The sequence below is a fragment of the Mobula birostris genome, chromosome 8, assembly GCF_030028105.1.
Source record: "Mobula birostris isolate sMobBir1 chromosome 8, sMobBir1.hap1, whole genome shotgun sequence".
Classification (NCBI taxonomy): Eukaryota; Metazoa; Chordata; class Chondrichthyes; order Myliobatiformes; family Myliobatidae; genus Mobula; species Mobula birostris.
Window position 1 is genome coordinate 45,921,066 of NC_092377.1, and position 17,742 is coordinate 45,938,807.

The 17,742-nt window shown below is 37.9% G+C and overlaps 1 protein-coding gene across 18 annotated transcripts in view; it reads left to right on the forward strand.

Annotated features, from left to right (window-relative positions):
- The window catches only part of esrrga (estrogen-related receptor gamma a), a 240,669-nt gene that overhangs the window by 151,006 nt on the left and 71,921 nt on the right, over positions 1–17,742 (forward strand). Inside the window, exon 1 of one of the 18 annotated variants that reach the window (XM_072265103.1) lies at positions 3,586–3,760. The exons of the other annotated variants lie outside the window; for them this stretch is intronic. Coding sequence (XP_072121204.1) covers positions 3,705–3,760 — 56 coding nt within the window. The 5' untranslated portion in view covers positions 3,586–3,704. Of the gene's footprint in view, positions 1–3,585; positions 3,761–17,742 lie in introns of those variants that run through there. 18 annotated transcript variants of the gene reach the window in all.

Genomic DNA, 17,742 nt, shown 5'->3' on the forward strand with positions numbered 1-17,742 from the left:
TGCCGATGATACAGAAGTACAGAAGACTGTTTTGGATAGAGTCTGTAATTAATAGAAACATTCCCCAAATCAACTGGTTACAAACCAGATTGAAAGAACTTCTCAAAAACACAATCTTAGATATCAAGTCAAAACTTTTTTGTGTGTATTAACTCCCCCCCCAAAAAAAAACTTCAAAATGCTGAAAACATGATAGTAAGAGTATGAAAAATAATATTTTCTCTTCACGGTTAAGTTACACATGATGATGAAAAGTAAAGAAGAGAATGACACAAATACATAATTTATTAGATTAAACACATAGGTGTTTGTTAATTGATTAGGGAATGGGTGGATGTGATCTGGATCTTTGTACATGCATATTGCGAACAGTCTTTACGTGGAGTGTGTTTAGATCATTTTTCAAGCCCTAATGTTGATTTTTTTTTCTTTCCCCCCCCCACCCCCCCCCCGGACTTGCAAATGTAAAATATAGTTAATACATAACCTAAATGTAAATATACATAGCATTTAATTGTATCCTTTACTGGTTGCAGTAATTTTCTCTTCACTGTAGGACTTAGTTAAAGTACTTTCCAGACCTGCCTTGAATTGCAATGAATAACATGCACTTACGATGTGTTTCAGAGAGAACAGTGGCCACATATGAATAACTCTGTGTATGTTTTAATCCACAGCAAGAATATCTGTGGAAAACTTGCACGGCAAAGAATTATACTTGCATCCACCGGATTGAAATTTTGCTTTATTTGAGTGATTGTTATATTTAGATAATACTTTCTCCATGTCAGGTGTTTGAATTTACACTTCAGTAGTACACACCAGGCTACAAAAGAGAAATTAATATTTTCTAGGAACATTCAGTATATTACCAGTTATGATGATGTTGCCATTAGCAGATCAAAATTAATCTGAATAAAGTTAGAAATTAATAACCTATGAACACCTGAGTAATATGATATTGGTCGTACTCGCAGCCCACTTCACAATGTGAACAAGCATTTTGCATGGTCGGGTGTAAGAATTGTGCAGATATGATACCACATGGATAATATTTGAAAAAATAAAAATTCAGGGAAATGTTCTCACATTCCTGGAATATGCTGTTTTGTTTTAAAATAATTTATATAGGTGTTCAGATTACTAGCACGGAAAGTTGCGCAGCATATTGCGCTGGTTTATTTTTAAATTACACTGTTCCTGTGGCATTGCGCTTAAATTCTTTGTGACCTCCTCCCTGCCACGCTCTCCCATTTCCATGAAGAAGTGGTTTTACAGCACGGTTGATATTGCTCTGGTCTCTGAGCTACTTTCAGTGTAATTCTGTAGATCAGTTTTATGTTTGCACAATCTTTGTGAAGCATTCTGTATACAAGTACACAGCACATTGCTTATGCTCTCATCTATGCTTATTGCCAAACATTGGGTTAATGTAAAAGTTTGTGTTCAGAAGGATGCGGAATTCTGTCGCTGACAAGTGCCAAGCGGCTGAGTCTAAGCTGAGGCAGATTTTGCAGGTTCGGTTTGTACCTGTTGTGGTTAGTTGACACAACTCCGCCAAAAATCAGTACTCAACACAAATAAATGTGCAATGTGACGGGCTGGTCAATGCCATATGATTCGGGCCACTGCACATGATAACATTTCTTCTAAGCAGCAAATCATAGAAGAAATAGATTGTAGGTATGTACTGTCAGTACAAAATATAACAATATTAAGGGCCAGTCATGTGCAATTGATGAAGCTAAGTGCACTGTTGTTTCTCCTGTTTGTACCCAGAAAGGATTTTTTTAAAAATTAAACACTGTAATGGCTCTTTAAAGAGAAAGGTCCGAACTAAGATAAACGTCTTGTTTTTATCTGAAATGTTCTCATGGATAATTTGAAAGTCAAAGGGCTCAATGCAGGCATGTGGCATTTTATCTAAAGCAGCGTAATGTGGTCTTCGAAGAATGTGCTTCTGTACCGTGGAAAAGACTGTTTGCGCTGCCTATAAAATGCTAGGATCTCCCTAATGCGACAGTGAAATACATATCACAAGTATACCACTTCTTTTTACATGTTGGTATGGGGTAGAGGGTTAAGCTAAATGTAATAGTATCATTTCAGTATTAAATTTAAGCATTATAAATTAAATTTAAATTATAAAACGAGGAGCTGTGAAATCGCAAAAAACACCGTAGAGTTTTAAAAAATTGTTAATTGCAGGTATTAATTTGGTAGAATCTACTAGCAGTTTTTAATTGCATGATAAATATACAATAGAAAAAATTACGTCCAGAGAAAATATAAATAGATATTGATAGTATCTGCAAATGTACTCGAAACTCTTCTTCAGCTATTCGATAATTAGTCAGAATTCTTATTTCTTACATATTTTCAACTTATCCTTACTGATTACCAGATCTTTAGGAAATGCTTTCAGGAAAGCAACTGTCAGCCACACTGTGCCTGCTGAATGGTTAATTTAACATCAGAAGCAATTCTGAGACAGCCCAGCTTTTGGACACTAAAAAGGGTTTACATTGGGTTAACGGAATGCAGAGAGACAGCCAGCTGTTGGAGCTCGCATTATTTGAAGGAGACCATGATTGGAGGAGCTGTATTTCAGAACAGTTCCTGCAATGGCCTTGACGCCGGTTAGCCTTTCTACAATTGCTTCAAGCCACTTTGTCGTATTGCTCTGTAGCAGGCAATTCATGTCAACGCAGTAAAGATACCCATGTTTGCACAAGGGAAGCATTTGTCATCATACTTCTGGTGCATCCATAGTATTCAAATTGGGTATGAAGATGTGAAATTCCCCTGTGAATGTTTCTCTAATGATTTCTGAATCCTCAACATTTTGCTAAATTTGCAAGTGGCATTAAATAAAAGCTGCTTGCTGATTTGCAAAATTAAATGAAATGGAATAATACATAAAAACTTAAAATTTCAAAAAGGTATAAATCTCAATCCTGCCTTAAAAACAAACTTTAAGTTTATGGTGCAGACTGCTTTTTAATTTTACCCGAATATATTTAAAATATACAAATTTGTGTAATTTTAATATACTTGACTTAATCAGACAAAGGTGACTTTGGAAAGACCTCAGTTCTAAGAGGAATAAAATGCCATATTGTTTTGTTATAAAAATTATAAAATTATATACTATAATGCCTTCAGTAATAATGCATATAAAAATTATCAATAAACTAGAGGCAAAAATAATTGTCAGAAAACTTATGGAATAATTTGCTGTTATTTTCACAGAAACTTTTGCAGAAGTATATGAATGTTGCTCCTTTAAAATTTTTTGCAGTGTTTTAAGACTAAAAGAAATTGTGATTTTAATACTGCACTGTATATGGTTGTGAAATTTTGTCTTCCTCCTCCCAGTTTACTGACTTCCCGCCTACTGTACCTGCATTGCTTCCCTTAGCCAGTGCAGGAATTGTCCTGTCTGCAGTGCTTTACTCTGAGTGGCTACAATCCCACCAATGCGATGACTAGTGAGGTCGGGGATTGCATATGTAAAGACCTGCTTCATATTAATAAGCTACAATCGGGACTTTAAGACCTTGATTAGGAGAGTGCGAGCCTGGTCCCAGCTGGCTTTGCCTATAGGCTGTCACCAGAGAACATTTGTGTTAATTGCGCCACTCTGTCAGGGAACTTTGATTTATTGCCAGGAGTGTGGGCTCGAATAATGGTGCTGAGCGCACATGGATTTTGTAGAACTTTGTCTCCCTGAATCTTTTTCTCTCCACTACAACGAAGAGTAGGTACCCTTTTCTTTTCATTCTAGTGTTTTTTTTGTTTTACAGGGCTATTGGGGATATGTTGTATATGTGTATGTCTCTGTGTGTCTGTGCTGCCTGCTTGCATGTTATGTGCCAGGATTACGTCCTACTCTTCTGTGCAACGGATGTTCTCTGAATTATCTCCAGATTCCCAGAAGCAGTCTACTGTTACTGCATATTGTGCTGCTATTTGTAATGTAGCCAAAGATGTGAAAAAGCCAATGGAATGGACAAGGTTTGTCTGTGTGTCTATGCCTGTGTATGTATGTATGTGTGTGTGTGTGTGAGAGAGAGAGAGAGAGAGAGAGAGGGATGTGAGGATATTTTTATATAAATATTACACTTTGTATTGTTCTATAAGCTAATTTGTATAATTGTCTTTTATAATCCACTTGATGTCGTTACATACAAATGACATTTGTACACATGGCTTTTGTTTCTGAATCTAAGCGGAGATTTTTTTTAAACTGGCAGCTTGCAGCAAACACGGAAGGAGGGAATAAAATCTCGCTGACAACTTGTATCAAGTTCACTCACTTTTCATTGTACCATTCGTCTCTTTAAATGATCGCCCCTGCTCAAGTCAGCAACAGGCACGGGGTATAGGAGGAACGTCACAAACCTGTATGAAAATACCTTCACATCTTGAAATGCTTCAAATGGAGTTTTCTCCTGCTGTTTAGCAGGTTTTGCATATTTGCACGGAGCTTTAAATATTGAAGGGGGTCAGGTGCTCCATTTGAAAGATGTGAGATGCACTCTATGACAACCTTGCATTCAGAGGGAAGAGGCTATTTTGTGTTCATTTGAATGCATTTTGCTGCACTCTTTTGTTGTCAGAGCCTCCTGTGCTATAGCAATTAACCTGCAGTAAAAATAAAACCTATGCGACTCCTGGTTTCCCATTCCCACACAAAGCATTAAAAACAAATATATTCTCCTTGTTTTAGTTAACAAAAACTAGAATTCTGCAAGTAATATTTTAATTGCTGAGACTTTTTTTAAAAAAGCAGTATATTTTTGATCTGCTTGGATTGTGTCTGTGCCTGTGGTTAAGCTCTCTAGAGGAAATAGGCGATTACATTGAAGCAGTTTTTGCAGTATTATCTCTTTTACATTCACTCGCCTTGTATTAAATTGTCATTGTCCTACACCAAGAAAGAAATGAATTGCAGCTTTCAATGCAGCTAGACAGTGAAATATTTACCCTCTGTGTCCCCAATCATACTTCACCTGTGTTTGATGGTGTGACTTTGACATGAACAATCTTGCCTATTTGATACTCAGCTACTGCTTCCTCCTTTGCTTTTACCTCCTTGGACTTTTAAGCCACACACACAAAAAGTGTCGCATCAGATTCCTAATCTCACTTTACCTGCTTTGTTTTCTTTGAAGTGCATGCTTGTGTTCATCAGAAAGACTTATCTCAGATTTAAGCAACATTTAAATTAATAAGCCCCACATTAACTGGTGGCGCGGCGAGCCAGATTTAGATCTTGCTGGACAAAATGGCCTTCTCTTAAATGACCACTCTAGGCATGAACCAGGCACGGTTGTTCATTGCAGTGGATCCTTTACTGTACCCATATGGAGCTATGTAATTGGCTTCAGATTGTATTAGTCAGTAGAGCCTTACAGATCAGCACTGTCAGGTTTTAACATTAGTATGAATGACACCTGTCCAATCAATCATGTGGCCACAGCTCCACAGATGGAATGGGTCTTGCCTGCTTAAAATTGCTGCTAAATCATGGCATATACTTGGCTTAATTCATATTATTATCCTTTCTGGAAATCAAGAGGAAATACTCATCCATACTTATGGACAGCGCACAGACTTAAAGCGTATGTATGGAGATGGGTGTGGGGGGAGGTGGTGGTAGGTGCTTTGTAGAAAGCTGGCATAATGGCAAGCGCTATAATTGGCTTTACTGTGTTAAACTAATCCCAGCAGGTTAGAGAGATAACAGATTTCAGAACAAGTATATGTCCAGTTTCACTTGAGACCTAGTGCTGCTGTTAGCCAATTGTCCAGTCTGCAAATTCTCAAGCAGATAACTTAAAGGGTGATTTTATGCCCTCCTGCTGCTGAAGGCTCCTCTTACTACCTTGTCATTTCTTGGGTTATGCTGCCTCCTCTTGTGTTATTCAACTTGGAAATATCTTTACTGTGTACATATGTTTTTAAATAGTCTTGAACAAGATATTAGAGCAGTGGTTGAAAATTCTGCAATTATTATTAACTCATTACTTCAAAATGCCCATTTCAAAAATGTTAAGTAAAATGTGCATTAAATTGCTAACTGAGCAAAGGCTCCCGAGTTCATGAATTGTGGCTGCATTCTATTTGTTATACTTTTTTTAATATCATGATGTTGCCTCAGATAACATACAAACTTTTTTTAAACTGTTGTAATTGTTCTGTTCAGCTACTCGATAAAATGATGAGAGCTTTGAAATGTTGATATATTTTGAATAGGCACGAGCAATCATTTCTGGAGGCAGCTTGTTACCCAGTGTGAATAAAATGCCAAGTTTTACATCAGTGAAACTCAATGATTCATACTTCGGATTTCAATTCAAACAGCGGTAAGCCATGCTGTGGCATCTCAATGTTTGAATTTTTTACTCCTTGCGACCAGTGTTGGATAATTCAACCGAGGAGACCTAAGTAAAATGACTACCTTTTCCCAAAGTCAATTTAATGCAGCTATTTCATTTTCATTCAGTCTGCTTTAGGCAAGCAAGCAATCTAGAGGGTTAGTTTTTCAATTTGTTACAGCAAGAATATTGAAGAATACATTTTTAAGCACTGATTTTATTTTTATATATCTACAAAAAGTTTAAAAGCTATTTCAAACAGTTAAAGGCTATTTTATTTTCTAAGGATTTTTTTTTTGTAAAGCTTTTGCATGTAAACCCCTTATCAGTTAGAGTAATTCAATAATGCCTCAGCTGGTTGCTGCTGCTGAACTCCGGGATAGTCCCTGTGGATTTTGTAATTAATATATGGACCTTTTTGTCAAGTTCTTTTTTTCTAAATTCCTCAGCTCCTCCTTGGTTGGAAAGCTAGGTTTTAATTTTATATTTACATCTTCAATGGTAGCCACATTAGACCTTCTCCAACTATATTTTGTTAGCATGTTTTAAAAGAACAGTAACCTTGCAGCAATCTTTATTCTCTGTAATCAGCATCATAAATTGCAATTTAGTCCCCTCTCCGTGCCTCAAATTCATCTTGACAGAATGATGCTGGTGTTCAGTAGCATGTCACCAAACCCCATCGTACAAAGCACTGATGCTAGTTAGCTCTGACAGAGTGCGGGAACGTTGCTATTCTGCGCCATTGGTCACAACTTTCATCCTTGTGGATTACAGAAGAGCAGACCCTTACGTCTTTCCTTAGATTTCCCCCGTCCTTTAAGATTGGGTATAATAATTTAGGATTAGGTAAGGTTGTTTGTGTACATGACACAGGTCACTCCTTAAAACAAAACAGTGTGGTTAAAATCTAGTCAGCTGCTGGTGTATGCAATGCAAAAAAATCAGGCTTGCTCCAGAAGACTGTTGGCAACCCAAACAGACCAAACCAAAGCGTGAAGCGATCTTCCGCTGGGTTGGGTTTATTTTCTAAACAAAGAACGTGGTGCCGTCGGGAGCTCTCTAACCTTCCAGTTAAAGAACATATTGTCCCTTATTTTTTGTTTTGATCTGTTTAAACCTTTCATTCATCAATGGTGAAATTATCTTATCAAACCAAAATGAACTTGAATTTGACAGTTGTTTACTGACATTACTTTATGTGCGCTGGCTCAAGATCTCCATTTTCTTGGACTGTACACATACTTCCCTTAGCTCTTTATGTGAAACTATAGAATAAATTAGGAGTCAGGTGATAATTGGACTTTGAATGCAGTAAAGTCAAATGTCATAACACTGGGCTGATTATCATGTGCATTGCATTCCTAGACTGACGTGAGCCTGGGTCTAAAAGTGCAAAGATGCTCTGTTAGTAAATTTACTCCTGTTTTTAAAAAAAAAAATCACAATTGGTATTTTTAATACTGTGGATAAGCACCTGCTTTGGTTGACTCCTTCTCCAGTAAAACACCAGGAGAACAAGCCTTTATTATACCAAAGTGTGATTTGCAGCCTGCAATATAACTTTACCCTAACCAGCTGTACTTCATATTTCATAGTTACTGATCTCAGTCTGGTAATTAACTGCAACTTTTGGGAAGAAAAATGAGAGAAGCAGAGCACATCTGTTTAAAATTTGAGAATAAAATTCTCATAAATATGTTTCAAGACTGATAATATGGAACGTGGATTAATATTGACGGGTGACTTGCACCCTCTCAAGTTTAACATTCAGTTGAGATATATGGATGACCAGAGTACCCAATTGAATTATGTGCAAATCAATTTACAAAAGTGATGAAACACCTCAGTTTTTAGAAGTTGTGCATATTTGCAGGTGTTCAATCTACTTACATATGTGTTTTCTCCCATCTTTACTCGGGTCATCTGAAGTAACTTTAGCTGGTGTTTAAATGTTAAATCCTTTGTATTAAGGTTAGCTGTTGTTTTATTACTGGGGATAATCATATTGTTATTTGTACTGCAGTAGTTACTTAGCTTCCCTTGACAAAGTAGGATAGTGAACATAAGATTTTAAAGATGAAATGAATGAGCCCATAAATAAGTACCAGAATTCAAGATGGAAATTGGTTTCTGCTAGATTGATGCTAATATACCTGGAAGGAAGCTAGTTCGTGCTGAAGCATCCAGCGTCAGACAGGGTTGTGTGCCATCTGTCCCACCTGCTGCATAGTTAGTCCATCTGGTTATTCAAAGTGTGCTTTGTGGGTTTTACCAGAGCAGCTTCAGTGCCAATAGGCAAGCAAGCAGAGTAAATTATTTAAGCAGCCAATGTAAACTGAAAGCTCTCACCCTAGATGCTGGGGATTGTGTTAAATGCTTGAAAGCTTCTATTTGCATATAGATTTAGATACAGTATATAGATCATCGAGGAGAAGGCAACCAAATTATCTTTATCTGGACTGTTACGGCACTCTTTTTGTCTATACCAGACAAGAATAGGAATATTTCTAGATATTTTTGTTTTTGTTTTGCAGGAAGAGTTTAAAAGATGTGATTCATTTGCAGGGGAGCATTCCTTTAAACAGAGCACAGGGCATTAGCAAATTTGCTGGAACCTCTTTAAACATCAAGACTTTGTGCATTTTATTTTTCTCTGTCATCAACTTACTTGCTGAGCAGTCTTTGCAAATCTGATATGGGATTTCAAAAGAGGAAAAACACAATTGGAAAACATAGAACTAAAAGAGGGGGAATAAATCAAGCAAGGAGTTTAAAGACAACAATCTATCTAGCCCATTTGTCTGTGTTCCAGCTATTTCACAGAGAAATGCACAGTGGAGTATCTGAAACAGTTGATTTTTTTTATTGGATAAAAAATCAATTTTGAACATCCAAAATCAACTTTATTCCCTTTAATTTGACAGGAAATTATTTTTTTAAACTTAACCAGGTAAGATATAATGAATTATTTACTTCACCAATTTCATTGTTAACCAAGAAACAAAATGCAGTACATCTGAATATTTTAACAAAAACTGCTTTTGGTAAGTTTTATTATTTTTGTGGGACAGAGAAAGATAGAAACTTTTACCCTTAGACAAAATTGAAAAAGTTCTTGTCTCCCCTTACTTGTAGTGTAACTTCATAATTACATAGTAAGTGGAAAGTTACATTCTTACGTATCTTTGACTAAACTTGCATTGGATTTTAAATGCATGTGGAATTGCACGGGTCCGATGTTTTAATTTGGATCTGAAATTTTCTGAACTTATGGCTAAGAAGTTTAATATCACCAAGACGGGTAGAGAGTTGATTGTTTTCCTGACCCCTCAAAAGGAGACACTGAAATTTTACTTGGGTAAGCTCCACTTCTTTGTTCTTGAATTTTGTTTGTTGGACTTCAGTTTGCCTTTTTAAGACCATTAATGCCTGTTTTAAGATGAGCAAAATTTGCCCAAGCAAACGTGGAGGCTACCACAATTCATGCAAGGTTTGAGTTCAGCAGATCCCAATGTAAATTCAGAGATCTTTTTATATTTCATACCAGTAGAAAGTGTAGTTTGTATTTCTTGGTTTCAAATTTGATAAACTAATTGGAAATATGGTCAGCTGCTGTGTTGGAACCATATGCACCACTAGAGGCTGCTAGCTCATTTTTGTGTCACTAACTAGTAATGATTTAATTAGAATACTAACTACGGCTTGCTGGTTAAGTTCACGTCAGACTCCTTTGTTGGGCAGAGATACCCGGTGGATCACATTTCCACAGGAACTGGCTTTTTTCAGCACCATATCCAGGTTGCCATTCTTCATCTAGAGCCTAGAACTATAAGTACTGGTGAGCTCTTCAGCTACAAGAACAAAATCTGGACCTTACTGACTCCAATATTTGCATGAATTCCTGAATTACATTAACATTAACATTTCCATTTTAGCTTTGGTTAACCGAGACCACTGCTGCTGTTCTGGTGGAGAACAGAATCTGTTAAACACTTCATAAAATTACAAGCATTTTAAGAAATAATAATTCTGGTATTAACTCTAAGAGACATGAGATGCTATAAAATGATGTATGCAGGTTCAGCTAAACACCTGAGTGGAGTGATGAATATTCATCAAAATGTGGAACAATGCATGTACAACATATCTCTGTGTAAGCTTATCAAGGAAGAACAATGTTAGTTTGAGTGCTAAGTGCAAATGTTCCTTGAGAACAAAGTGCAGCGCAACTGTTTTACCATATCTGTTGGTGTACAGTTGTAACATTTAATGTGCAGCACAGTATAGTTAAGGAGTGCAGTGCATAACTTCACCAATGGCTCAAACAACATACACCCTGGTCATACTCTCTTCTTGCTGCTGCCATCAAGAAGTATATATAGGAGGCTCAGGCCCCACACTACCAGGTTCAGAAATAGTTATTACCCCTCACGCTTAAGGGTCTTGAACCAGAGGGAATAACTTCACTTGCCCTATCACTGAACTGTTCCCACAACCTGTGGACTCACTTTTAAGGGCTCTTTATCTCATGTTCCCTATTTATTGTTTGTTTATTTTTTTTTCTTTTGTACAGTATTTGCACCATTTGCTGTCTTTTGCTTATTGGTTATTTGCCCATCCTGTTGGGTGTGATCTTTCATAGATTCTCCAACTTCCAAATCCCTTACTCACTCTTCCTTCAGTTAGTCCTGACGAAGGGTCTCGGCCTGAAACGTCGACTGCACCTTTTCCTACAGATGCTGCCTGGCCTGCTGTGTTCACCAGCAACTTTGATGTGTGTTGCTTGAATTTCCAGCATCTGCAGAATTCCTGTTGTTTTCATAGATTCTCTTGTGTTTCTTGGATTTACTGAGTATGCCCGTGAGAAAATGATCTCTGGGTTGTATATGGTGACATGTATGTACTTTGATAATAAATTTACTTCGAATTTTGAATTTAGTAGACAGAAGGACCATTAGTATCTGCAGAAGAAAAAGTAGAATCATATTCCTGCAGAGAGACTTCATCCTGCACATGAACTTGATCCTGTGAGATACTGTCAAACATGATGCATGTGCTTTATAAATTTTATTTTCTGCATTTACCATTTTTATGTTTATAACTTGCAGTTGCAACAATATGGAGAAGAGAATATTTTAGCCCTTAGCTTAAAGAAGCTGAGTCTTTTCAAAATAACCCCTTTTCTGTGCCCATTAGTTCAGAATATCAATTAGTTGTCATGATATGGAAATAAAACCAGCTCATCTTCGATGAAGGTTATGGTGCCTTATTGCCATGCAGACCAGCTGTTAAAGAAGCAGTTCTTGATTGGCTTTTCTCCTAGGTTTGTTCCCGTCAAACCTATTAAGATCAATTCAGATAAAAAGTCCTGCTGTGGTCAGTGTAGTGTTCTGCATATATTAGTGGCCCTAGGTAATTTTTACATCACCAACTACATCTCCCATGATGTACTGTAATTCACCTTGTATTCAGCAATCTACACCTAGTTGCTTCTGAAGGCATTCTTCATTTCTGAAGTGGATTATAATAGCCCCTGGTCAGTTGAGAAGTCCATCTGTTAAGAAAAAAAATAGAAAGATGTTAGGCCTAACTGGTAGATGGGTTAAATCAACTGATTTCCCACAAGAGGTGATATTTTATTTATGTGATAAAATGCTTGGAAAGTAATTAATTTGTCAAGGGAATGTCTTGTTACTGTAAATTTACTGAAACTGTAATAAGTGCATTACTTCTATCCAGATGGAGGAACAAAGAGGCAATGACTTATGAAGAGATGGAGATTCACTGAATATTCTTGCACGAGTTCATTTAAAAAAACATTTGCCTTAACTCAGATAAATATAGAATTGTGAATTAGCAGGTATAGGTCACAGATATTGCCTGGTTTCTTAGATTAAGTAAATTCTTCTGTCATTATAAAGGTTTCACTTGGTTTCATAAACAGATGGCATAGTGGTGCAGTGAGTAGACTAGGTGCTCCACAGACCCAGTAGTTCTAGTTTGATGCAAACCTCATTGGCTGTCCATGTAGAGTTTGCAGTTTCTTCCTGTGATTGCATGTGTGTCCTCTGCATAATCCAATTTCTTCCCATATTTCTGGGACGTGTAGGTTGGTAGGTGAATTGGCCACTGCAAATTGCCACTGGGGATTTTGATTGCTCTGTAATCCCACATAAACTTGATGGGGGGGAAATGGTCTACTTTTATGTCAGGGTGGGTAGTATGGGTGTAAAAATATTATCCCTGCAAACCCTTTGTTTCTCTTACCCTTTGTTATGGATTGTTAGCAGCAAGGAAAAGGAGCAGACTGTAAGGTTTTACATGGACTAAACAGTAAATATATCAAATGATTTTCTTAAATCAATTGCAATGGAGAAAGTAGACAGTTATGTCATATTTGTACTACATTATCACAGGACTTGGAATGGAACGTACCACTTATGGTGAGCAATTGAAGAGAATATAAAGTGACATTTGGCATTGTTGATAAAGGGGAAAAATGAAAAAGTACATCCCACATTCTCAAGACCAAAGAATTTCACAACCAATTTTTAAGCACAGCCACTGTTGTAATGTAGGCTTGTAGAACAGTCAGTTTGCGTGCAGCAAATGTGGCCCTTACCTGTTAGTAGTCTGATACCGCAAGAAAGATTTGTAAACTTTCATTGATAAACTTTTAATTCCAAAGCTTCTATTTGTTAAAGGTAATTCATAGAACAATGACTGACAATCTGAACCACACCAGTTTGTCCAATAGGCTTTTGTTTAACATCTGCCCCAACTGCCTTCAGCTATCTTTCCAGCCTTCTTTTGTCTTCTCCATGTTAACAACATGGGTAAGTAGAAAAAGTCCGAACAACTAAGTGTTTTCCAGGTAAAGGATGAAGGAAAGCAAAATAATTGAGGCTGCTGCACAAAGTAAAACAAATAGAGCATTTCTTAACAAAATTCACAAAGGACCTTTAAGAATTGAATATAGAAAGAATATCCAACAATAAATTTGTGGCCCTGTTTTAAATATGCTGCAATCTAGCACTAATCTATTAAACTCGCTATGAAAAATTTAGTTTGAATCTTAAAAAAATGTAATGCAATTACAGAGAGTCATATTTCATACTGTTAAATTAACATATTAAAATAAAAAAATCTAAAATAGCTCATTGCATTTTTATACATCTCATCAACCTCAAGATTAAAAGTTGGCATAATTTAAATTGCGATCTATTTGAAATTTGTAGAATTTATATTTAAGATAAATCTGGAATTAAGGAAGAAATTAAAAAAACTCAACTCTGCAGCATAATGATGATTAAATAGTGGAGTAATAGTTAATAGTAAATAGATAATAGAAAAGTAGAGTAATAGTTAAACTTAAAAATATGCATGGCTGTACTTTATTTACAGTAAAGCACCAAACCTGTAAAGAGTACAATTGCTGCCCACTGAGTACTGATTTCCATTGTTTATATAACTTGCAGTTTAATCAGAAATGTAGTTTGACCAAGTACCTATCCAAACTCCAGTGATTAGTTGCTGCTGACCATCACTGTACATTAATCTCCAATTTTTCAAGAAGTGTCTCGCAATTACAATCACACAAAACTTTTGGAACTTCAGCACTTTCGATCACTCTGGCAAGGTGAAGTAAGTTTCCATAGAATATAAGATGGGAATCAGTTTGGTTGATGCAGTGGTTTCTCACTAGGTGTCTGCTCATGGTGAATGAATTTCTCTTTTTTTTTGTCAGATGGTCAATCTATAACACTCTTTGTGTGGAAGGAAACACTGGTGCATTTATGAAATTATTCGATATAAATTGTGTGGATTGTACATGTATTGGAATTCATATTAATATGCAATGATTTATTTATTTTTACTTGCAGACATTTTTAGAAGTGGCAAAGGAGAATTTAAATAACTACTGATTTTGAGGTTCATGATTAACTCTTGCCTGTTTACTGGAATGCAGCAGACGTGCCTGCTCATTTCCGTAAGTTCTGCCTCCAGCTAGTGCCAGCCGTGCTATTCATCTACTGTCCCATCAGCAGAGTCCAGTGTAGTGAGTGACTAGCACCATTAAAGTTGGTCTGCACTGCTTACAGCCAGCACTCCTCAAAGGAGAGATGGGCCTGAGATGAATGAGCATTCCACAGTGAATCTGCCTGCAGGTACAGTACCAAGTGAAAGGGTGAAGCTCAATATTCAGATGTAGCAATCCAATCTTTGAACAAGATAGGAAGCAGACAAGGTGTCCTGAATCCACAGGGAGGCAGAAGACCTACCAGATGCATATCAAAAGGTAACGAGAACAAATACCCAGAGATCTATGCCAGGTTCTTCTGTGGAGGATCTAGATTCAGAGCCATAAAAATGTTCCATGACTTAACCCTATTAGTCAAGTCAGCAAGCACATTTTGGTATATCATAGCTTCAGATACTTCTTAATTCATCACTCACGAACCAATAATGTCTATCAATCAGGGCTTATATTTAATATACACAAACTCGCATACTTGGTACCACTGAAAAGCTCATACTCACCTCAGACTTTGTAAACACTGCCAGCAATTTAATCATCATGCAGACAGATTGTTCAACACTTGTTGACTCAATATCCCCTCTCTTATGGATAAGGATGGCACACACCTAAAAGCAGCAGCCTTTTTGCAACCTCAAATGGTGATCATCAAGTCAAGTCACTTTTTATTGTCATTTCGACCATAACTGCTGGTACAGTACACAGTAAAAACGAGAGCATTTTTTTTAGGACCATGGTGCTACATGAACAATACAAAAACTACACTGAACTACGTAAAACAACACAAAACTACACTAGACTACAGACCTACCCAGGACTGCATAAAGTGCACAAAACAATGCAGGCATTACGATAAATAATAAGACAATATGCACAGTAGAGGGCAGTAGGTTGGTGTCTGGGTATTGAGGAGTCTGATGGCTTGGGGGAAGAAACTGTTACATAGTCTGGTCGTGAGAGCCCGAGTATTTCGGTGCCTTTTTCCAGATGGCAAGAGGGAGAAGAGCTTGTATGAGGGGTGTGTGGGGTCCTTCATAATGCTGTTTGCTTTACGGATGCAGCGTGCGGTGTAAATGTCTGTAATGGCGGGAAGAGAGACCCCGATGTTCTCAGCTGACCTTGCTATCCGCTGCAGGATATTGCGATCTGAGATGGTACAGTTTCTGAACCAGGCAGTGATGCAGCTGCTTAGAATGCTCTCAATAAGGAATCACCATAATTGTCACCATAAAGAAGCTAAGATCGTGGGAAGAATGAAGTCAGAAGTGATGCTTTTCCCATACCTGTTCACCTTTTCACCGTCTAACGTTCCTCAACCTACATTCTTTTTCAGGTTTGCAAGCTGCAAATACTATATCCACACACCACTTGTTCTCCCTCGCACCCCGCTCCACAACTTTACTCAGTGCTTTTTCATTTCAGATGCTCAAGGTGAGTCAGGACGGTCCTGGTCACCTCGAGTCTGGAGGTCATACCTGTGGTCTGAAGGTCAGACCTGTGATCAGTAAGTCCAGGGATGTAGTCCAATGTTCGAGGCCCAATGTCAGAGAGTCTGGGGACAAGGACTGGAGACCCAGGGGTGGCCTGTTCTGACGTTGGAGGCCTGGGTATGTGGTTGGAAGGGTAGGAAAGGGGCTTGTTTTGCTGCTTTGTTTTGGTTGTTAATGTTTGTGTTGTGCTGAATATTATGGATAAGCTAGGTTAGTCCTGCAATGTGTGGTGACATCTGCAGGTTGCCCCCTCTCTCCCCCCCCCCCCCACATCCTTGGGTGTGTTAGTTGTTAACGCAAATGACTCACACATTTCACTGTATCTTTCATTGTACACATGAAAAATGTGAATCTGATCCTCTCTGTGAGAGAGGTTACACATTTGTTTGACTACAGAGGCATTTGGAATGCTCAGCAGAGACAGTGCATTCACAGTCAGAGAGCACGTGTGTATCCAGTACCAACGTGCGCAGTGTTAGGACTGTCCTTGTGTATGGAAATGGTGACTAACTTCCCTCAACACCTACTGACTCAACCAAGTGGCTGTTTTTGATGAAAGCTGCTATTGGTTTCACTGCAGTGCAAGGGAAAGCCGCTTGAGCTTCAGCAGAAACATAGATTGCTGCCGCACTCTGTGAATTTCATTGTTTAAAGAGGCCTTGTGAGTGCCATGGCATCCAGACAATCTGTCTTCCAACAGGTCACTGGAATTTCTGCCTTGGGAGAGTGGCACAGTGCATGAACTCTGGGAGGATGGAATACAGCTCGCCAGCCTTCCAACTCTATTCGCCCTCGAGTCAGGGCAACAACATACATACTTGTGTTAGCCAGCCTAGATTCCTGTGCCTCCAAAGCAGCCCTTTCAGTATTCAATACTGAAAGTTAGCAGCCACGCTGGTGCATTGGGAGAGCAGGGTTTAGGATGACCAGGATGAGCAAAAACACACAGAAGATTGGTGTTTAAGAGATGTGCAATGGGATTAGTTGACTTTGGTGTCAATGCAGTAGGATGTCATTGATCAATGTGATCTGGAATAAAGTTGTGGCCTCTACCTTGGCTCTGTAATCAAGCAGATGCAACAGTGTGAAATATGGTGAAGGGAAAGGTTGGGTGTGTGGGTTCCAAAAGTAATCTAATCCTAAAATATTGCACACAATTTAACAGTGCATACCAACTTCGACCTTTTATTGATGGGATGGTGTTTGCTTGCACCTTGTAATTTAGCACAAATATCTGTATCAGGAGCATTAAATTTGATGTTCTTGACACCATTACATCATTCCCTTTTGGGTGATGTCTATTTCTAGACATTTTGGACATCTTTTTGTATCATAACCTGAGCATCTTTTTGTAGTTTAATGTTTGTAAACAGTGGGATCAATTCCCATCTTGCCTTCGTTATTTTGATGATGCCATTTCTTCCTGTGCTTCATCACTTTATTTTAGTAGCTCGGAAGACAGTATAGGTAAGATTATAATTTATTTATTTATTGAGATACAGTGTAGAATAGGCCCTTCTGGCCCTTTGAGCTGCACCACCCATTAATCCCCCTATTTAATCTGAGTCTAATCACAGGACAATTTACAATGATCAATTCACCTACCAACTGGTAGGACTTTGGACTGTGGGAGGAAACCGGAGTACCTGAAGGAAACCCACGTGATAACAATGAGAACGTACAAACTCCTTACAGGCAGCGGTGGGAATTGAACCCATGTTGTCTGTACTATAAATCATTGTGCTAACCACTACACTACCATGCTGTCCCAAGTTGGAGGGCTGGATGTGATCAATTAGCTTCGGTCTAAACCTTGTGCAAAATGTTA